This window comes from Agelaius phoeniceus, chromosome 3 (genome assembly GCF_051311805.1).
Source record: "Agelaius phoeniceus isolate bAgePho1 chromosome 3, bAgePho1.hap1, whole genome shotgun sequence".
Lineage (NCBI taxonomy): Eukaryota > Metazoa > Chordata > Aves > Passeriformes > Icteridae > Agelaius > Agelaius phoeniceus.
In genome coordinates, this window is record NC_135267.1 from 37,487,869 (window position 1) to 37,511,419 (window position 23,551).

General features: G+C 38.0%; 1 protein-coding gene across 3 annotated transcripts in view; it reads left to right on the forward strand.

Moving 5' to 3' along the window:
• Positions 1 to 22,613, forward strand: part of GREB1 (growth regulating estrogen receptor binding 1) — an 87,465-nt gene extending 64,852 nt beyond the window's left edge. For all 3 annotated transcript variants that reach the window (XM_054629499.2, XM_077175081.1, XM_077175080.1), the window contains exons 23-33: positions 6,620 to 6,722; positions 7,439 to 7,597; positions 9,309 to 9,451; positions 10,212 to 10,373; positions 12,137 to 12,341; positions 13,157 to 13,331; positions 14,248 to 14,466; positions 16,759 to 16,894; positions 17,445 to 17,645; positions 19,083 to 19,221; positions 20,885 to 22,613. In XM_054629499.2, coding sequence (XP_054485474.2) covers positions 6,620 to 6,722; positions 7,439 to 7,597; positions 9,309 to 9,451; positions 10,212 to 10,373; positions 12,137 to 12,341; positions 13,157 to 13,331; positions 14,248 to 14,466; positions 16,759 to 16,894; positions 17,445 to 17,645; positions 19,083 to 19,221; positions 20,885 to 21,048 — 1,806 coding nt within the window. In that variant the 3' untranslated portion in view covers positions 21,049 to 22,613. The remainder of the gene's footprint in view (positions 1 to 6,619; positions 6,723 to 7,438; positions 7,598 to 9,308; positions 9,452 to 10,211; positions 10,374 to 12,136; positions 12,342 to 13,156; positions 13,332 to 14,247; positions 14,467 to 16,758; positions 16,895 to 17,444; positions 17,646 to 19,082; positions 19,222 to 20,884) is intronic.
• The last annotated feature ends 938 nt before the right edge of the window (positions 22,614 to 23,551 follow it).

Below are 23,551 nucleotides of genomic sequence, written 5' to 3' on the forward strand. Positions count from 1 at the left end.
TTTTGTTTCCTTTTGACAGCAGACAGAAATAGAAGCTGTTGTAAATAATACATGCAAGAAGGCCAGTTCAAAGTAACAGAGCCATATTTAAAAGATGAGTGGCTGACCCAGGAGATTTTTTTACATTACTTTGAAAATATATATGAAAATTGATCTAGTTCTAAGAAGTTAATTCTCATGTAAATTCTCCAGGAATGTTTAGCACTTATCTCTGAGCAAGGTATCTCCTAGTTAAGTGCACATATTACAGGCTAAAGGTAGAATTGTGTCTCATGTTTTACTGCAATATGAAGCAACAAGATAGGAAGAGGCACTGTGCCTGCTGAGAACAGATATATTTCCTGTCAACCTCACAAGTCAAACAGGATAAATGCAAACCAAGACAAAGGTGTTTCCAGTTACTGTAACATCAACCCAAAGAATTAATCCAAAGACAGTTACTGAATTAGATTGTCACATGATCCACTCTTCTATGCCCATCGATGGCAAAAAGCAACTGCATATTGCTATCTGTTACATTATTGTTTTCCATTGTGTACCTAAATATACAGGGCAGAAGGAGCATAAATGAACTCTTCATATTGGGAATTCCCACAGATGTTACTCTGAGTCACAAAGGATTCCAGAAACCGAGGATCAGTTTTTCACTGTCCATTCCTTTGATCTAAATAGTTTGTGTTTGCCAAATATTGAGGTGTTTTGTGATCAAGAAACTGAATTTCATACTCAGCTGCAGCATAAAAATGAATACAATGTGGAGAGAGATGTGCATTTTCATCCCAAAAAAACCCCCCAAAATGAGAGGCTGTAACAAAAGGACAGGCTCTAACTTCTGTTAGAATTTTATATTGCGTTCACATCAAACCCCATAAAGATATGATTCTGAAAGCCATCCTAAACATTCAGATTAACCAATAAGAAATTTTTTCTTTGGTGTTTGAGTCCCAAATGTATATTGTGGATCTCAGAAGAACCATTCAGAGACTTCTGACAGCATACTACACATGGTGAGAAGGTTTTGATAGTTCACACACCTGATATTTGCAATTTAACTAACTGTTATCAAACAGATAGCTTGTTTATTTTTCAGCCCACTTTTCGCTATCAAATCTCTCTGGTTTTTTTTCCAAGTATGGAATAGGCCTCTTGTTCACCCTCTGTACAGCTGTGAATTTCAGCCTTGGTAACAATTCTTTTATTTGAAACTCCATCTCTTTTTCAGCTGTCTTCACAATGCAGGTCATTTCCTAGTGTTGTATGGGGTCCTACAGTTGGATTAGTTCCTAAAGGATGCTTTTTATATGTTTATTCATTTTATATTCCTCAGTTCTTTCTGAAGAATATACCTGTTTCACACAGAACAAATTCATGCTCATCAAATCAGGAGTATCATATCTTCTTCCTAAATATAAAATTGTAGGCTTATATATTAATTTAATAGAATTTTCTATTTATTATTCCATGAAAATCTCTTAATTTATTTCTATCTTCATGGAAAAACCCAGCAACTTTTTCTACCTTTACTATTTTAACCTCCCAAAGTACTTAAAATGCCTGTAAACCAAACAAACAGTTTGGTTTAAAAGTATGTGGGTTAATTTAAGGTATAACAGTGCAGTGTTTCTTGAAGGGAATAGTAGCAATAAAATATGCAATAATTAGAATTGCCCTTGTCTTTTGAAAAGAAATAATTTTCCTTCCTGAAGTAGGTTTTATTTTTTTTTTTTTGGATAATATTAACATTTCACATGGACTTAATACTTACTGCATCAAGAGGTATAGGCAGAAATCAAAACAATTATTAGACAGCTCATATCTAAATGTTGATAACATCTCAGCCAAAGTGTAATATTGACAGAGTTGTATCTTCCCAAAAATTAGTAATTACTTGTTTTCTTTATCAGGCAGTGATTCCTTTACTAAAATTTAAATCAGGAAGCAATTTTCTGATTAAAATGAAAAATGCTAAATCAACAGAGCAAGAAAACATTAGAGAATCAAAATGACAATTCTCACTGTCAGGGAAATTAGTAACAAAATATGCTCATCCTTCTCTCACAGAGATATTTTACCCGATGTGCTAGTCAAGATATTTTGCTGGGAGACTTGATGCATTTTTACAAGGACAGTTATGTACATTAGAAGGCAATAAATGTCTTATTTTTACAATAGGCTTTAGGAAATGCAGTAAAAACTGGATAGGTATGGACTAATTTATCTGTAATTAGCTCACATGATCAAAGTGAAGCCATTGGTTAGTGAGTAAAATTTAATATACATCACCATGAGCAATACGTATTGTATCTACGGCTCAACATCTGTTCCCTGGTACCCCCACGCAAATGCCTATATGGAATTCTAAATTCCCTCAAGTATTTTTTCTTCAGAACATTCATCTTAAAGTTCCCCAAACTGCAAATCAGGGTTTCATATGTTCAGTTTTTTAACTGGATTTTACAATTTACAACTGGCATTTTCCTGAAGTGTGGAAGCTGCTGGTGAGCACAGCTCACTCCTGTGGCACCACATCCAGGGAATGGAGCAAGCATGTCTTAAGACACTTCCTGAAGAAGAAAACTGCTGCCCATTTTATTACTCTATTAAAAAATCATTACAATGAGTGTATACACCATTCAGCTTATATAAGAAAAATATTAGGGAAATATTTAGTATATCTATTATTAGCTGTATTTTAGAAGAATGTAGCATGTGGAAACATGGAGAAGAGCCATCAACATTTGACCAACTGTCTGTGGATCATGTTTTCTGCAATCATCATTGCAGAATGTTTTCTGCAGCATGTTTTCTGCAAATCATCATTGATTCACAGGCCTCAGTTTGAAAACCACTGTCATGGTATGTGAAGAACTGTCTTACCTGGAAATTAGAATAGAAAAGTCTTATGGAATTATTTCCCCTTTCGCCATATTTCTCCAAATATGAGGCCTGAAATCAGATGATGCTTTATACCAACATGTAAGAATAATAAAATACTTCTAGTGGTCCTGGTGTCCAGCATCTGGAACAAGTTAAAAAAGGAAGCTCATTACTGTTGCATGTTCTACAACAGCACTTTTGAATGTCATTCCCTGGATGCTTGGAGGGACACACGCAGTTTATCTCACTGGAATGCTCTCTCTCAGATTCTTGGTTGGTTTGCACCCTATGCTTGATATCTATGGCAAGCAGAGTTCAGTGGTCAAAATCTTTGGAGAGTTTTCCCCTTCTCTTTGGTAATATATGTCTTTGATAGAAAAACTAGACCTTCATATATATGTCAAATTTTCTTCAGGAAAAAAATTGAATTCATATTCTTTCCTCTTCCTCATGGATGAAGAGCTTCAGAGTAAGCATATTCTTAGTATTTTAAGGGCTAAATAATCCATGACATTAAGGATGAGAATAGAAACAAACCCCCTAAATCTCATCAGGCCCCAAATTCCCTAGTTATCATCAGTTTTCAAAAGATTTGAGATTTTCATTTCTTAGTCTTCTGGGATTTTCTTCTTCCAAGTCTGATTCTTCAGACGTCTGTCTTCCAAAGTCAGATAGACAGGAACAAATTGAGTAATACTTCCATTATTTGGAAATATTGCCCCCCAAATGCCTTATCTTACAAAGCACTGAGCACTGCCACATGTTTGAGGAACCTTTTTTCTGGAAAGCAGAGCAGTTTGTCATAGTGGCCCCTCCCATGTACATTTTGTTTCAGAAATTGTAAAAATACACCCCAGTTCTAGGTTCCTTCAGTCTTTTAAGCTGTTCACAACTTTGTATTCAGAGCAAGGACAGCATATAGGGAAAAAGACCTTGCTCAGAGTACTTTCTTACCAGCTGTTGTCATTATTAAGATATCATGCTTAGCCCAGAATCACCAGTTGGGATCAGCACAGCATTGTGCTTGACTTCCCTAAAGCCATGTAAAGCTGCAGACCAATCAGGTATCCACGTTAAATTTTCTTTTCAGATCTCCTGTTTATTGCAGTTAGGAGATAGGGGATGGGCAAGATCCCCTTATGCAGAGCATTATGCTTCAAAGGTGTGCATACCCTGCTTGCAGGATCTCTTTGTAGCTACTTACAGTGCACAAACTCTTGGAAAAAGGGGTAGTGACAGATGGGGCAAGATGGGGAGTTGTAGATGTAGAAATTGTGGTTTCCGATTGTTATTCAGTTTATTTTCAGATTTTATTTTCAAACAAAGAAAAATTCTCAGTGCTATTCCATTTTGCCTGGAGATGGTACACATATAAAACAGTACAATTAATTTTAGAGGTGCATTTAGCTATCTGGGGATGTTACAGGTTCACTTGTTCAAGATTCTTCCCTTCTGGAGTAAATGCTGATTGTGAATGAGATGTCATTCATTTCTCATTTTCTTTTTGAAAATCTTCTCAAAACGAAAAAGGTGTTGTCTCTTTCACCAGTTCATTTCTTGAGCAGTAAATGCAGGCAAATGTGCTAGTGAATGGAGTCCAAATATGAATGCTGCATGTGCTCAGCCCAATCTCTGGCAGGGAAACATTCTAATAACATGGAGATATTCCTGAAATTTCCCAACAGCTTTTTACATACAGCATTGCTCATATCTAGCAGTTCATAAAACTCAGAGTACTGAATTGGAAACTTTTAATGTGACAGGTAGCGATTGGGTAAGATCTGATGCATGCAGTGGCCTAAGGTCATGCATTAGATTAGTGGTGTAGCACTTGTCATCCTGTGGTTCCACCATTTTTGACTCATGACCCTACAGTTTGTGTACACTTGAGCCTGGTGACTGATGCTTTTCATCTCAGCACCATGCAGCAGTAGCCTCATCACTCCCACACACATTCTGAAATACATGAGTTGGATAGAATAAAATTTTAATGCATACCAAAAAGAAAAAGTAAGGCTTTCAACATGTTGTTCTGTTGACAATTCTAAGTATATACTTCAAACAGATTAAGAATTAATTTTTCTATAGATATCTAATATCAAGGAGACAGCTGTGCTTTTGATAAATGATCTCTTGTTTGAAATTTGGAAACTGTTAATATATCAGGCTACCCTGTGTTTAATGAAAAGATGATTAGAGGCACTTTAAAAGAGTATGTTCATAAGAGAATAAAAAGGTAATCTCAGACATGAGGAAAACAAATGAAAGTATTTTCTTTGTTTGCCTCAGATGTGGGAAAATAAGATGGTTTTGTTTTAGCTCCTCAATGAGTAGCCATTGTTTATAAGTTTAGAACCTTGTTCCAGGGTCAGAGGAAAAAATTCTTATCAGTTTCAATGGAGTTTACATAAAAAACCAAACTGGGAGTTAGAAACATCTGGTTCATGGGCTGACTATAGTCCATGCTGTCATTTCCTCTACTCGAAGTTACTCTTTTTGCTGTGTTACTCCAGTATGACAGAGTTGTGTGCTGACATTTGATTCTCAACAGAGAACAGGGATAATGAGACCCTTATCCACCCTTTGCAAGCAACTGTTCAAACTGCAGTCTGATATGAGAAACAGATAATGAGCTTTGACCAAAACAAACGTCTCTTGCTTCGAATTTAAAGCCTCCCTTCCTCAAGTGTTGATAGAAAATGAAAATTTTTCTTGTCATAGATGGAAAACAGTAACTTAAGTACTCTGTTTAGCAATTCCAACACCCTATGCTTCTGACATGTCCTAGCAGTAATGGAAGTGAAGCTGGGTTTTCAATTCAGTAGTAACATAGACCTAATCCAAAATCTGATGCCACTTTGTGAAATCAGACAGTTGCTGTCCAATGCGTTGTAACTGATCTATGTGTTAACCTCCGCTGTACAGCCCACACACAGACAATATCATGATTTTTAAAGGGGCCTGCTTGGATATGGCCTTACTTACTTGATGTTATCATCAGCAAACTACCTGTGAAAGCCAGAACAACCCACTGAGTAAATCACTGGCTGTGGCTTAAACCTTCCAGCAATACTCTTGATGTAGCGAAGGGAAAATTTATACACTGTGTTGATGGGGTGAAAAAGAAAGGAGAAAGTTGTATTTTAAGATAATTTTTAAATGGACTTTTAAAGGGTAATTTTAAAAGATTGGAAGGGAAATATTGTATTTTCAGCATGAGAACAGGACATTGTTTCACATACCATGTCCTTCAGGAGTGGAAGTGGCCAGCAGGAGCTCTCCCAGGGGTGTGTTGCCACTTTTACTCCTCAGGAGAGTGACTGAATTCAGTAGCAGGCAGTGTACTGGTGAATCATATGGAAATGAAAGGCTTGGGATAATTCTTTAGTTATCTTGTAATTCGAGGGTTCTTTGTACATTTTATGAGCCTCTGTGATTTTTAAATGTTCATTGCCTGTGTAGAACCTATAACATCAGGAGAGAAAATTCTTGTCTCTGGGCCTGTAATTAGACCTGTGATATAAAATGTGTTTTCCAGCTAGGCTCCTGCACAGAGAGAATAAAACTGTTGAACATTACGCTTTTCATTTATGCCAAGGAATATACAAATAACAAAGATATCCAAGTCCTGAATATTAACATTCAGTTTCACCACAGCTACAATTTCCAGATATGTGGAAAACTAATTTGATGAAAAGCAAAATTTTACACTTTTTTTTTTCCCTAATTTGTATGTTTACAGATAGGGAAAACGGGTGCCTACCTGCAGTTCCTCAGTATTTTGTCCCGAATGCTGATTAGACTGACAGAAGTGGATGTTTATGATGAGGAAGAAATCAACATCAGTAAGTTCCTGGCATAAAAATATTCTGGAGACAATAGAAAATTGTTATGCTAAATTGAAATATAGTTGTCTGTATACTCTATGCCTATTCTATCCTATTCACCTTTGCAATTGCTTTACATTATATAAATACTGTAAGAAAAATTTTCTGTGATCTTCAACTGATACTTAAGAATATTTTAGTATTTTATTCATTGTTTAGAATTTAAGCAAAGAACATACCTCTGGTTTTTGTGGAAAGGGATCGACAGCATTTATGTATATTAAATGATATCCAGCCATTGGTCTTCAGTGTAGAATTGGAATTAACTTCTGTGGTAAAGCATATAAAAGGAATCATTGAGATTTTGCCAGATTTATACCCTGAGGAGCAATGTCATATTTTCTTATTACACAAGATTACCCGAGGGAAGGAAGTTTCTGCTCTCTAATATTTAATTTTAGTCCAAACTTGCTTTATTTACAGTGTATTACTGCTCTGTGCTCCCAGATGTATTTCTGTCAGACAGGACATGAAGATAATTTTTAAAAGGTAGAGTTGCATTGAGGTGAAAGGTTCATTTGTGCAAAAGTTTACCTCTTGGTGCATAATGATATTGTGCCATCAGACTAATGAAAGACAAAATGAAGCAGGAATAATAGGTACAGCAAAAACATCTATAGCAATATAAAGAGCTTTAAAAAATTCTGAATTCTTATTTTTCAATACTATCATAGACATAAAAGAAGAATCTGATCAATACTACCATCAGCCTGGAGATATGTGGCCAGATTTGGAGACATTTAAGAAGATGCCTTTTGACTACACCATCCATGACCCAAAATATGAAGATGCAAGTCTGATTTGTTCAAAGCTTCAGACTATAGACAGTGAAGGTTAGAATTTTTAACATCTGATTGGTACACATCTATGTATTTATTTGTATTTAATGTGAGAATCCTGTTAAACTTTTAAGCAGAGTTAAAATATCAGAATTGCTTTTGATTAAGTAATAGTGAAAAAAGATTTCAAGTTTTCCAGATGAAGTACCAGAGTATGACCTGTATAAATTACTTCAAGAATATTATATGGATAGCCTTTCATTAAAAAAGCTCTAATTCCTCAATAAGTTTGTGCATTTGAATGATTTTATAAAGTAGCATTGTCCTGCTCTGTAGGAATGCAATGATTTATGTGCATAAAGTTAGCTTTGTATTTAAAAGTATCTATAGGTTTATTTTTTAGGTTTTAGGTTTGGTTTGGAAAGCATGAGATGAACATGCTCAAACCTAGATTCCTGGAGTATTGGTGTGTGAATTAGTGCTCTGAATTAGCCAGCTGGACATACAGAGGCCCGTGGGAGTGGGTGGCAGGGAGGAAACCCTGCGGTTCAGAAAGGCCTTGGCAGGCTGGAGAAGTGGAGCCTCAGGAACAGGACCCTGTTGAACAGTTCATCCAATGTGCCCCTTGCACTTGGGATAGAATAACTTTATTCAGCTGTACAAGTTTGGGGCCAGCTCTAGAGACAGCAGCTTTGATAAAGGTGACTTGATGGTGCTGGTTGACAACAATTAAACATGAGTCACCAGTTCTCCACTGGGTCAATGGCTTACTAATAACCTAGCAACAGGTCAAGGGAAGTGATTATTCTTCTGTGATGGCAACTCTAAGGCCATATCTGGGTATTCTGTCAAGTTTTTGGCTTCCCAATATGAGAAAGACGTTGACATCGAGAAGTGAGGCCAGTAAGCAGCCACTAAGATATGGAGAAAATTGGAGTGAATTGGGTTTGTTTCATCTAGGGATGTCCAGCAGGTGCATCTGAATGCTGTCTTTGATTTCCTAATGGGAATTTATAGAAAAAACTACTATAGATACACAGCATAAGGACAAGAGACGACAGACACAAGTTGCAATATGGGAAATTACAATTAGATTGTATGAAAAATATTTGCAGAATAAAAAGTAGTCAAACTATGGAGCAGGTTGCCCAGAGAGATTATAAAAGCTTCACTCTTGGTGATTTTTAAAACTTAACATGACAAGGAAAAGCTTTGAGCAGCCTGATCTGATGCTAAAAATCTGAGTGGAAGATTAAATAACAAAATCCTTTTCAGCAGAAAATATACCTCATCTTCCCTCAGTCTCTCACAAAGAGGATCATTTGAAAAATATGGATATACATGAAGGATCAACATCACTAAATTGCCAAATTAATTTCACATAATCTCCTGTGATGTCTGTCACAGAATGGCAAATGTCATAAGGCTCTTTATTACTATTCATTGCTTTTGTGAACATTCTACCAATAATAGCAACAATGAAAATTTTAATGATCAGGCATTGCTTACTTCTCAGCCTTATGTGACATCTGTAGTGAATTACCATAATCAAGAATTTGTAGATAATTCCTTGAAGTTCTCTTTGCTGTACATAGTAATTTATAAAATATACTGTGCTCAGAATGAAATTCATGGTTTGTTTTGTACGTGTTTTATATTGCCATTTTCCTAGAAGCTGCTTTCGGTGACAGAAACAGTCTGTCACAAGAGAATACATTCTATCCTTGAATATATGTTACATTTAATTTGTTTCTCTTCTTAATAGACAGATCAATGAGCAGGAGACAGGAAGATATGTACACATGCCGTCAAACAACCAGGATGAGATTGTCCAAGTATGCGGCGTACAACACCTACCATCACTGTGAGCAGTGTCATCAGTACATGGGGTTCAATCCCAGGTACCAGGTAAAGATGTCCAGGTGTTACTCTGCAGATCAGAAGCTGAAGCACTCACAACCCAAACACAGTTTGTGTACATTCACTGGATTTTGATTGGCTTAGAAGTTGTGTGTGTATACACATACAGCTGATTTACAGATTTTGTATTTCTTGAGGTTTGCCTGCCTTGGCTAGGCTGCAGTTTGGGGAGCTCAGAGGACCGACCCTTGTGTCATTTATGCTAGTTTATTCAGTGCTGTGATCTGCATGTGTACTTCCAGTTAAAACTACTTTCCCAGTAAGATTTCCACTGGGCTTTGTTTAAGTGGAAAAGTTTGCACCTAAGTGACTGCAACAGGTGCTACTTCTGATACAGGAGTAGTCCAGCACAGAGTAGTAAATGTGTGGTATACAACTCGCTTTTACTCAGAATAACCCTCTAATTTCTTGCCTGTTTTAATGTGAGGAAGAAAGTGTCAGCAATGGAAATACTGTTTTTATGTGCCAGTATTACTGAAAGCCAGGAGGGGCCTGTAAGTATTGGTGCCATCTGCAAGATGAAACTGAAACAACAGTTTCAAAAGAGGGAACACTTTAATCTGTATTTTTTTAGTGTAAGCTCTAGACTAGGGATTATTGCTTAACACTTATGAATAATGAAGCTAAATCTAATGTCATACAGTAAGTGACTGTAATCTCTTCAGCAATGTTGTAAATGTATATAAACTACACTGAGACCTTGTGGTTTGACTTTAACTGGAATTATCATATTTTTCCTCATCCTTAGATTTATGAGTCGACTCTGCATGCATTTGCCTTTTCCTATTCTATGCTGGGAGAAGAAATACAGCTGCATTTTATCATTCCAAAATCAAAGGAGCATCATTTTGTCTTTAGCCAACCAGGAAGACAGCTGGAAAGTATGAGGCTGCCGCTAGTCACAGATAAGGTAGCTGGATTATTTTTATTTATATTTATGGCCATATATGGGAGAGAGACACCACCAATTTCAAAATTTGTTGAATTAGTATTCTCTATACTACTATTGCTACTGTCAAGAGACAATGAAGATGTCCTTATGCTAAGCTTGTATTTTCTCCCAGAAAGGGATATGTGAAAAAAAATTTTGAGACACCAAAAAGCTCTATCTTTTGGTCATAGTCTAGGTTGATCCTTTGGTATAAACAGTCTTATCTGTGACAAAAGGTCTTTGGTTATGGGTTTAAGATGTTAAAGTGAGAATAGTTTCTGCAAAGAAACTCAAAGTTATTATTTCATTTATTATACCATTAGTACGAGGAAGCATTTTTTTTTCTGTAGAGAAAAAGCAGTGGAATATCCTGTTTTATGCTGCATAAATGCTTAGTTACTTTAATGCAAAAATAATGCTTTCAAAGAATCTTAGTCATGGTTTCAAGACTGTATAAAGAATTACATTTCATGCTTGTAGAAAGGTATCTATTTGACAGGCTCTAACCACAGAATCACAGAATAAATGAGTTGGAAGGGACCCACAAGGATCATTGAGTCCAACTGCTGGCCGTGCACTGCACCATCCCCAGGAGCCACACCCAGTGCCTGAGAGCACTGTCCAAACACTTCTTGAGCTCTGTCAGGCTGGTGCTGTGACCACTTCCCTGGGGAGCCTGTTTCAGTGCCTAAACCACCCCTGACACAACTTGAGACCATTTACTCAGGTCCTGTCCCTGCCCACCACAGAGAAGAGATCAGTGCCTGTCCCTCCTCTTCCCCTCATGAGGAAGTTGTAACTGCAGTGAGGTTTCCTCTCAGTTTCCTCCAGGCTGAACAGAAAAAGTTGCCTCAGCTACTCCTCACACGCCTTCCCCTCATGGCTCTTCACCATCTTCGCTGCCCTCCTTTGGACACTCTCTAATAGTCTAATGTTTTTCTTATATTGTGGTGTCCAAAACTGCACAGAATAGTCAAGGTGAGGCCACACAGGTGCAGAGATGTTGACCTTTACAGAGATTCCTGATGCCCACGTCTAAGGTGAAGCTGTGCCTTGCTCAGACCACACTGCTTGGAGTATTGAAGCAATTTGTGGAACAGCAGTAAGCAGTGTAGCACTTCTATCCTGGAGAAAATAAGCTGCTTCCAATAAACACTAATAACTCAATATCACCCTCCAGTTGAAGTTTTAAATAGAAGAGCCAAGACAGCAACACAACAGCAATGTAAGAATGACATCTCCTGCTCTCCCTCACCCAGTAAACTTGTGCTTGGCTACATCGTCGGAGCTGTGCACTGGGTCCTTGTGGATTCTTTTCTTGCTTCTGCCACTGGCCTGGTTGGGGCTTTGACGTTTAAAGACTATTCTCCCTTTACTTCTTTTTCTATTCCCTTGCTCCAGTCAGAAGAGTTGTACTGTAGTTTTGGAGTAAGGTGTTTCTTGCAGTCCTATATCATATGGACCTAAATCCTCTTGCAGATCTATCCTCAAGGTACCTCTGCACGTGGCAAGCCAAGGTTAGTAGTCCTGTCCATCCCACCACACTCTTATTGGTCAATTAAGCTAAATGATAGAGTTTTCTTTTTTCCAATTCTTATAAAAGTTGTTTATTTTCCTTCAAGGAAGTTTAAAACGTGTCAGTTTGTCTAGTGTTAGTGTATCTGAATTATTCTCCTGAAGAATCTATTTCTCCTTTTTCTGCCCAGATTAATACAGAAGCTCACACTTCTTTTTACCCACAGAGTGAAGATTACATAAAAAGTCCCACTTTCACTCCCACCACTGGCCGTCATGAACATGGACTTTTCAATTTATATCATGCAATGGATGGAGCCAGTCATTTGCATGTTTTAGTTGTCAAGGAGTATGAAATGGCCATATATAAGAAGTATTGGCCCAACCACATCATGCTCGTTCTTCCAAGCATTTTCAACAGTGCAGGAGTAGGTAAGTGTAACAAGAGGTTCTAAAAAATGTGGACACACAACTTGGGTCCTTAGGTGTTTTTATTTGACAGTGCAACGTAGACCCACAGCTTGCAGCTAGGATGTCTGATCTGGTGATCTGTATTCCCTCTGAAGACAATGTGTCACAGCTGAAGATACACTTCTCTTCATCCAGGACACCTAGAACAAGCTCAATGAGTTGCACCCTAAAAATACTTAATTCTTCTATTGTCTTTGAAAGAAGCTGAGGGTGTTAAAGCTCAGATGGAGTTTCACAATTTCCACAATTTTACTTGTGGAAATAAGTTGCATGCTATTTGCATGGGCAGTGATGCTCTGGTTGGTCACATCCCTCAGGAAGGTTCTGCTAATATAACATCTGTGAAATATTCAACCCTTTTCTTGTGCTGCTGGAACACCTTATATACAGCAGTAGTGACAAACATTTAAAGTAGATCATCAGGGACAATTTCCAGTGTCATTCACTGGAAAGCTGGTCAGTCAACATCTCTAACTCTTTTACTAAGAGATGCTAATGAACACAAATATTGTCTTGTGAAAGAATTTGTCACTAAATCCTTAAGACACAAGAAAATCTTTACCACAGAAGTCAGGCCTCATTTTTCATCCTTGCCAATGTGGTTCTTTAAGTCACTTGCTTGGCAAGTTGGCTGTGGGTGGTGGTGGGGTTAAAATCTTCAAAGTGATTTATACCCTTGTCTGTGCAGAAATATTCACTTCAAAAGGCTTCTTCTTCAAAAAGCAAACAGCTTCTGCCCCTATTTTTATTCTGGTGGTTTATGTCCATGGTTTCAGGTGCTGCACACTTCCTGATTAAAGAGTTGTCATATCATAACCTGGAGCTTGAACGGAATCGGCAGGAAGAGCTGGGGATAAAACCCCAGGATATTTGGCCTTTCATTGTCATTTCAGATGACTCCTGTGTTATGTGGAATGCAGTAGAAGTTGATTGTTCAGGAGACAGGAAAAGGTAAAATGTGTAATATATGCTTTTTCATCTGATCCCTCTTAACCTTTCTCTGCATGTAATTTTGTTTGCTACACTACAACTTGTACCCTGTACAAGCAGAGAATTATATTTGCTCAAGGAGAATACTTTCCTAGGTATCTGTCTTTGCATAACATGTAGTGTCCTGTCCCCTGAGGATTTACGTGCTCTCAGCCGTTGCTGTTCAAGCCAGAGTTACTTGGACTGCAGATTTCAGACCCTGTACACACTCCCTGACACACTGGACAACATGGGCATTCACATGTCCATTTTTCACCAGATTTTTCTAGGGAAGATAAATGAAGCTAAGCTAAGTTCTGTGCAAGTTGTGCAACTGATTTCCTTTGGCTCTTTTGTCAGTCCCAGTCTGTGTGTCTCGTTTATGAGTTCCCCAAATCCCTGAACTAGCATTTTTGTTTTCATTGCTTTAGAATATTGTTTGTGCTAGATATTTTTATCTATTCCATAAACAGATTATGCAGAATTTATAGCAAACGTTCAGAGAGAATGACACTTGATGAAAACTGAGATTTATGGACTCTAGGGGTGGGCTAGAAGGATCTTAATACTTTGTGCTTAAGTTATGGCACAAGTCAGCAACTCTCCAAGATTCATTGGAATATTATCTAGGTAACTTTAAAAGTTCACATATCTGAGTGAATATTTTGAGAGATGTAGACTAAATTACAGATCTGTCATACCAGTCCCCACCACATAAGCACTAGTTAATTTTAACTATAGTGAGAGACAAAAAAATACAGTCAAGTAAGACAACAGTGAAGTTATCTATCTGAAAGTCATAACAACTTCCAACTGTTAAGAATTGCTCTTCAGCAGAAAGAGATTCTGAATGTTCTCTATATATTTTAAAATTAACACATTTTCATAATTATTGTAGTGACTATACATGGACTGAAAGGAATGTTTCCCTGAAGCAAATTCTGCAACACATTGAAGCAACTCCCAATGTCACTCATTATGCCCTAATTGGAATGAGGAAATGGTCCAGTAAAACAAACAGTGCTGAGATCAAGGAACCATTCTCCTGCTGCCACGTGCATGACTTCATTATGCTGAATGTGGATCTGACACAGAATGTACAGTACAATCAGAACAGGTAAGTGAATCAGTAGCACTTTTCAGCAGAGGTGATGAATCAAATAAAGGGTTTTTTACAAAAACAAAGCTTAAACAAAGCTCTTGTTTTTTTAGGGAAGTTGTGAATGGAATACAGACAGTTTTTGTTTTCTCCTGGTGATTCAAATCCTTCCCAGGCTGCCAGAAGTTGGAAAAAGACATTAATTTCTATAGTTCCAAATAAAATAGTGATAACAAAGTGACAGGATAGACATAGACAGCAGTGTACTCTGCAGTATTGGTCTACTCCAAGTGGCCTTTGGTAAATAATGTACTTCCTTTCTTGTCTGCCTAACTGCTCTCCCTTCCAAAGGCAACAGGGATATATGCATGAATGGTGCATAACCAAATCTCATTCATATATATATATATATCTGGGCATTTTACCCTTAGTAGCACAACAGTGCAGCATACCACATGTGTGCTCATCAGGACAATCAGAAGAAAAGAATAAATAAGTCTTGTTCACATTGGTGGTTGTTTCTCACATTCAGCTATCTCAGAAATCTCACTTTTTCTGTTATCGTGCCACTTAGGATATATCAGATTTTAATTTTCTCATGCACAGCATTACCACAGTTGACAGAACTGTATTCACTAGGTTCATAGTCTCACAGAATTTCACTGATCTGTGTGAAATAAACTATGGGTTTCCTCCCATTTCTGAGCGACATGCATTTATAACAACAGAATGAAGTGTATATATATCACTAGAGGTGGGATTCACTTGTCTAAAACTGGTCTTTCAGTGCCTTAGAATATGGAAGACATCCATATGGGGCTGGCAGGTATGACATGAAATGTGTGGTTTTCTGCAAGCTGTGTGGGATAGCCCAGGTAATTAAAATGGCTCTAAGTTACACTTGGGTAACTGAAAGTCAGTCACTGTGCTTTTCAGAAGAACTCTGCTAACTCAGGAAGATATCTTTTGAGGCCCAAGCTTACTTATAACTGCAGGGAAGCATTCTGCATTCATTATTCTCTGAATAAACAGATGTTCTATATTTCTATTGACACCAGCCTAACATCTTAAAAGAACAAATTTGCCCCTGTGCATCTCCTAGTAGAGAACTGTGCTCCCAGGCTGCCTAAGTGTGTTACCTTATGAAGCATTATGTATGAAGGGCAAATGGAGACAATGACAATAAAGCAAAATTATATGAGTACAAGCAACAATGTTAAAATGTCAGGAATGCCACATCACACAGCCCATTTCCTGCCTCTGTCTTTGAACCACAGGAGGCTCAGGTTAATCCTGTGTGGGTACTGCTGACTGTGAAGTATTGTATGGCATTCCAAGCCTGGGCAAGAAAAAAGGTACATTTTAAAACCCAGAGGCAGTGGCAGTCAGGGATATCAAATAACCATGTAGATATTGCTAAGATCAAAGAAAAAACTTTAAAAACTTATAATTGAATGCCATGTTTCTCACTGGTGTTGACTGTTGCACTGGTTGCTCAGTTAGCTTAAATTCAAGCCCTGGATGTCAATCCAATGGTTCTGTACATCATCTTGTTTCCTTTGTAAGAAATATATTCAAATTGAAGAACTGATCCTGAATTTTTCAGAGATCAGAGTATTTGAATTTAGTCAGCTTTAGGAGTTTACCTTTTATTCTGTTCCCTCATATTTTTTAAATGGGTCAAATTTAGCTGAGGGATGTTTGCCCTCATTCTGCTTAATCTTTTCCTGTGTCTCAGCAGTTCTCTTGTATAAAGACTACCTACCTTCAAATAGTTTTCATTTCTAAAATACAATTACATTAGTTCTGTAGAGGAACATTGAAAAAATTGCTAGCTATTCATATTCTGAGGGGAAAATGAGTAGTCAGATACTTCTGTGAATTTGATAAATTAAACGTAAGGCTTGATCCCTTTCCTTGGAAGTCAAAGGAATTAATCTCCTTGACTGTATTTGGGGTAGTAATGTATGTAACAATTCCTTATGACTCCATTATTGTAGTAAAAAGGCAAAAAACTGTTTTAACTCCTGGGTATTTTCCTTAGCAATTTACTGCCTTTCCATTTTATGCTTTTGATCCTTTCCCTCCCTAAGTGCTTTCCTCCCTCATTCTGGTCTTCTCAAACTGATGCTAGCCTAGTTTATTACTAGAAAACTGAATCCCCTTTCCCTGACTGATAGGCACTGGTGGAGGGTCAGTATATTTGATATCTGTCCTTTCTATGGTGCTGATCAAAGGCTCTGAGTGCTTGTATTTGTCAGTGTGTGATGAGAAACATTCCTCTGACCTGCTGTGATTTTTTCTTTCCAGATTTACATGTGATGATGTTGACTTCAACTTGCGTGTCCACAGTGCGGGGCTCCTCATCTGTCGGTTCAACCACTTCAGTGTCATGAAAAAGCAAATTGCAGTTGGAGGACAACGATCCTTCCACATAAAGTCTAAGGTGGGCACTGAGACCTCTGTTGCACTGCTGTTAAAATTCTGTTTTCCTTTCTTGTCTTTTTTTAACTAGGAGACCTGAGGTATTTTGGTGCATCATCTGTTGCCAGTAATGGGGTATGTCTGCCACGTGGGGCTTTTTTCAGTATTTTTTTTCTGAAATCCACAATATTCTTGTCATAAATAGAATTTTCTTTAATAGTTTTCCTTCAAAACTTCGAAAAACACATAAAGTGTCTCTTTGCAATCCGAGTAACCATTCACTATGTGGATTTTATCTACAGCTATAGAATCATTCAACTTTATGTGACTTCATAGGTAGGAGTACTTCGAGTTCAAAGAAGAAACCTCAAAGACTGTAAACACAAATATAATTTTATGAAACTGAAACTGAAACTGTTTTGGTGGCAGATACTTTTTGCTGAATAGCTTTTTTCCTTATGTAAAACTTAGATTTGTAGGGTAGAGATGTATTTCATACAAACCAGAATTCACAACATGTACAGTTTGATGGATTAAGATTGATCTGTACAAGAAATATTTTTTCCTCACAGGTGTCTGACAATCCAGTTTCCATCTCCCCTGCTCAGTACATTTGTGCTCCTGACAGCAAGCACACCTTCTTGGCAGCACCTGCTCAGTTGCTCCTTGAGAAGTATCTCCAGTACCACAGCCATCGCTTCTTCCCTCTCTCACTGAAGAACTATAGCCATCCAGTGCTGTCTGTGGACTGTTACCTTAACTTAGGACCACAGGTACTGAACAAAACAATCTCCAAGTAGCTCTAGAAACATGTAGGCTCTGTTTTGGATGGGTTATTGATGTATTGCTTTGAAGAATGAGGCACATTCCTATAACGTTAAAATCAAATTCTTAGTCCCATGGAGACATTGTCAGAGGCTTGAACTAAAGTATGTGGAGAGAAATCCCAGTATTGTCCTAAATACTAATATAGTCTGTGAAGTGCTTTCTCAATCTGCTATAATTTGGCTCTTCCTACAGAAAATTTCTTCCACAAGAGGGTTTTACAAATACTAGATAACCCTTAGAAAGCACTTCAAATATACAGATGTTTTAGTTCACTTCAGACTGATAAGCTGGGGCAGAGAATCAAATATTAAACAACCAGTGGGAATGGGAGACACTGAAATAGGTCTCAGGAGCTGTTGGCTCTCTCTGATAAGTCTGGATCTAAAGCCAAGGTCGTAATTCAACTCAAATACGTCAATAGAAATTTGTACTAGGGTGGTGTGGTTCAGGAGAGAGGGACTGTTTTTATCTCTTCACTGAATACCAGATGAAATTCAGTCTTTCTGGATTTACTGAACTTCTCTTCCAAAGAGCTGTGTAATAACCTTCCCATGTATGCTGTTCCCACAACATTTTGAGTTCTTAGGCTTTTGTTTCCACCATCTTTGGAAAAACAAGCTTTGTGGGAGGGCATTGTACTGTTACTGTCCTCATCCATTGCATCCTTGTGCTCTAACCCATTCAGCACATGAAATTATTTCACTTTCATTTGGAATTGCTGCCTGAACTGTAATATGATACAACAGGATTGAAGGAATATGGAATAGGCATACTGGTACAGAGTCTTAGTTGCTGAGGTTCAGCCTTCCTTCTCCACTCAATCATGCTGATCCATGCCAGATAAGGATGTATCCCAGCTAAGTAGTACAGTGGCACTTTTGAAACTAAGCCATGTGTGGAAGATACCCTTAATCTGAATTTATAAATCCTGAAAGAGTGCTGTAAATATTCCTGTTCCTAGTAGATTTCAGGAGTAGCCATAAAAACAAACTAGGCAAGAGGAAACCTCATAAATTCATTTATATGAATAACTCTACTGACTTGAGTAATCCTTGAGTAATCATAGTGTAAATGAAATTTGGAATTTCTAGGGGTTCTTTTCATGTCTGACTGTAGAGTTATTGTATTTACTCACAACAGCATTATGGCTGTGGCGAGCTATTATTACTGCAGCTTTCAGACTCTATCACATATAATATAATAATAATAATAATAGTGCTTATGTATATTGTTAATAAGTAGTGCTATGTTTTGGAAGGAACTATAAAGCTCACAATATTTGGAGTTGGAAAGAAAATCTGAATTTGAATCAAGTGCAGATACCGGAAGATTCATATGGAACCTCTAAAGATGTTAATGTTTTTCCACTCTCTCCCAATCAGATTGCAGTTTGCTATGTGAGTTCTCGGCCTCATTCTCTGAATATCAGTTCCTCTGGTTTGACATTCAGTGGTCTCCTGCTGTACCTCTGTGACTCCTTTGTTGTGGCTAGCTTCTTGAAGAAGTTTCATTTTCTTAAAGGTGAGCTGCAATAATTTTATTACAAAGAATTAGGTGGCATGGTCTCTGAGAATGTGGGGAAAAATCTATTTTATCTGTGTTTTAAATCTATTCTATTTATTTAATATATATGCATTTATACATGTATGCATGTATTCATATTCTTCTTTATATGTCCCAACTTTGATGCTTGATCATGCTGGCTCTGCACTGTAGTAAACTGGTATATAGCAGTGCTATAAGTTCTGCAGATTTCTAAGTGGGACGGAATGTTGGATCCATATCATCCTGCCTAGAGTATGTGCACAACTGCTTACTCTGTTTGAAAACTGAGTATTGAAGATTTATGCATGAAGCATTTACCTACCGTGATCTTACAGCTTTGTAAAATTTTGATGGAAAATAGGTGACTGACAAGCATCTGTCAAAATCTATTTCCTATTTTTAGAAATAGAAACTGGCTCATTTACGATTTATTCCTGATACCCAGTTTCTCCATGCAAACCTTATGATGCTGTGCAGCAGTGGAGACAACTAATTTCCACTTGTGTTGCAGACAGTCCCATTGCAAACTTCCTTTGGATCCTCCTGCTGCTATCTTAGGCATTTGGTGCTCTGGGGCTTTGTTTCTCTCAGCTACGACTGTCACTGGGAGAAGAGCACTGTGGTTAGTGCCTCTTGAGACTGACAGAGTTGTTATAAACTGCTGTGTTCTTCGTTGCAGCTAAAACAGAAGCTACCAGTCAGTCTCATTTTGCATAAACCAGTCCATTTTTATATCATGTAGCATAAAGTATATTTGCTTTGGGATTTCTCCATCTCCCCTGGCAGCCTGCTTGATTTTCTAACCCGTCACATAAGAATTAAACATCATGTGACTCTCTGTCTTGTTTCTTTTTATTATATTCACTGGATTTTTTTTTGTCTTGGGCATTACCACTTATCTCACCATTTCTCATTTAGATTACTGTATGCTGGTGAGGTAATTATTTTCTCTTAAAGGAGGACTTTTCTCAGCAGCCATGAAGCCATGCATGCAAGTTAAAGTGGTTATCAGCATGCCAGATGGGACAGTTGGCATTGGTTACTGAAGTATCATTTTTTTAGTTTGGCATTCTGGGTTTGCTTGTGTCTGTGGCCACATAGACCAGATTCTTTCTTGCTAGGACATGAGTTTACCAATCCAAAAGCCACTAATATTTGTGATTAGTTTTAAAGACATGTTTAGATCATTTCTGGGCAGCAAAGCACAAAGAGCTTAGTCAGCCATCACAGTGATTGCTGTGTGGGTTTTGCTGAGTGAGGGTTTCACGCAACAAAGGTAATGATCAGGAGGGCTACAATAGGAATGGATGTAGGGGTTTTATCTGGTTTGTGTCAGGACTCTTAGACCTCCTTAGACCTGCCAGTTTTACGTTTCCTACCCTAAGGATCATGGAAAGTGCTTCTAGTCCTGTTTACTAGGTGATTATGAGGTACCTCAAGTTACACAAGAAGATCCTGACAAATAGGTAGCTGAACATAGCTCTCCTCAAGTCCTACCTGAGCGGTTTAACTTTCTCCCAATCCCATTTGTAACTCCTGATGTGAAAGGAGTGGAGTTCTCCATGCAGGGTGGTGGGAGGTGGGTGATCTCAGAACAAAGGGGATATTCACATGAGTTTCTTTTGAACTGTTTGCCCAGGTGCCACGCTGTGTGTGATTTGCCAGGATCGCAATTCCCTCCGCCAGACTGTTGTCCGGCTGGAGCTGGAAGATGAGTGGCAGTTCCGCCTGCGGGATGAGTTCCAGACTGCCAACGCCAAAGAGGACAGACCACTTTTCTTCCTGACTGGACGACATATTTAATTGAAAAGAGACACATTTCCTGAATGACACAAGACACTAATTGCCACCATCTCATGAAATTACTTTTGAGAGACTCTGCTTTCTGAACAGAAACAGGACTGTTTTCTGTTGTTTATTAGAATGATATCTAATCAGACAGCTTAAGATCATATTTACAAACATTGAAGTGACTTTTCTAATGTAATGTTCTGATGGACGTCATCCCTAATTCTTGATAGAGACACAGAGACTTAGATGGTGGAAAGCATTTCATAGCAGAAGAGAGGTCAATGAGTGCACTTCTTCTGTGACAAAGAAGACCACATGCAAGTTCATAAAGAAAAGGGTTAGGAATCTTTTTGCACATTCCAGAAATAGGAAATGTAAATTTAGGAGCAGGTTCTGGTTTACAAGTCCTATTTATCAAACAGTCAGCATAGGGCAACAGGAGTTGGTACAATTCAGTAGTATACTGCTTCTGATTGATCCAGATAGGCTTTTTACATGAATATTTGTAAAGTATATTTCTTTAACAGCAGGAACTCAGTTGAAGCTTTAATTTTTGGAATAAGTGCCACACTGGATAGTTTTACTGTGCAGGACTGTTGGAGTAGAAGACTAACTATATGTCTGGTTTTATTAGCATAAGGAAGAGAGTTAGCAAGGTAGATGTTAAAATGAGATCTGGACATTTAAACCTGAAACTGATATTGACTTGAATAACTGAAGAGATCAAATGGTGATACTGACCTGCAAGTGATTTATTTCTAGAACAGTGATGTTTCGTGATTAAATTGTAGACTGGCTGTAGACTTCAAGCTGAGGCAAGTGCACTCAGGAAAGCCTATGAAATGGTTCTAAAACACTCCCAATACACTTTCTGGGGATATTTTCTTGCCAAGGTGCTTCAAAGGAGTGAGAAAATGGAGATTACAATGCTGAGAAATTCAGGTGAAAATCTAAACCCATGTTTTTGAACAGCACCGGGCATTGTGGTATTTTGTGCGCTGTAGATGTTAAATCAGTGGTCACTGTCCTTGTCTTGCTGTTTGGGAATGCTGTCTAAGCTGCAACTTCCTGTTTGTCTTTATGGAATCAGTGTTAATGTCACTCAGTCAAGGTGTAGGAAGGATGAGTATAGACATTGTCAGAGGACATCTAATATTTGGGCAGGCCTTTCTTGCTGGATACACCAATGAGGGGATCATTGGCTTTATACCGATAAAATGCCATTGGGTGGCTGAGTCTGTAACAGTACTGGCCTTGAAATGCAGGCATCTGCATGACTGTGCCAAAGAGCTAATTTAGGTTAATTTACAGAGGAAATGTAAGTTCTGTAAGTTGTGAATTCTGTAAGAGATGTGGATTGCTATCTACAAGGAAACTGCTGGCAATCAGTGTGCTTCTATATTTCATTGTTTGTGTTTCAGAGTGAGAATTCACTTTAAGTTTTGTGAAGGAAGGTGAGCATTGGCTTATGTAAATAGTATTACTGTTCAGTTTTCATCAGTTGATTAGTTAATTTAAACTTTTTTTAAGGAAGTGTGACATTTATGTCTTTATAAATAAAGTTCATGCTTCATGGACATCTGTCTTGGTTATGTACTGGACCAATAAGTACACACACTTTTGTAGTGGAAAAAAACAGAGGAAAAGCACTGGCTGAATGGAGTTAATATAATTAAGGAATGACCTGAACTGATCAAGAGAAAATACAGTTCTTCTTAATGGCCTACATCATAACACAGCCTCAAAAGTATAAGGATTTTTGAAAGAACTCAGATTGAAAGACAGTGAGTTGAAATTTCTTTTCCTGTAACCAGGAAAATATTTAAACAACTTACACCAAGTGTCCATTAACTTTTTTCTGTTTTAGGTCTGATATTTGCTTTGTCAGTCTCTAGACATCCATTTTCTCCAAGAAACAAAAAAAACCCTAAAATACAAAATAATAATAAAAAAAAATCACATTCTTTCTTAACATTCTTTTCTGCCACAAAGTTTCCAAACTTTGACAAAATACAGCTGACAGTCACCTGAAGCCATCATACTCCTGAGTGTTGTTTCATGTTAACCTTTTTCTCCATACGGTATCCTGTATATCTGATAGGAGTCCCAGGGCCTGGCCTCAGCAGACCTGTGTCTATTGTGTGACCAAGTGCAATCATTCTCCATCATGGACTATATTTATGAGCAATTGTATCTGATGAAAGTTTCATGCACAGCCCATTGCCTTGGAGAGCACACCCTGTAATAAGACCAGATATGCCCTTACTCTGACCAAAATGCAGGTAATTCCTGTCACGCTGTTGGAGCATCTGTGCACCCACATGGTAGAAAAACACAGCATTTTGCCCACAGGAGGCCAAAAAATGATGGTGGATGACTCAGGGAGAGACAGCCTCCAGAGCCCCATCCAAAAGTTTCCTTATCCCTGACCTAGTTTACAAGCTAAGCCCCCCCAAAGTGTAAGGCTTTCATGGAGAGGGCAACGTACGTTTTGTGTCCAGCTGGGACTCTGAGA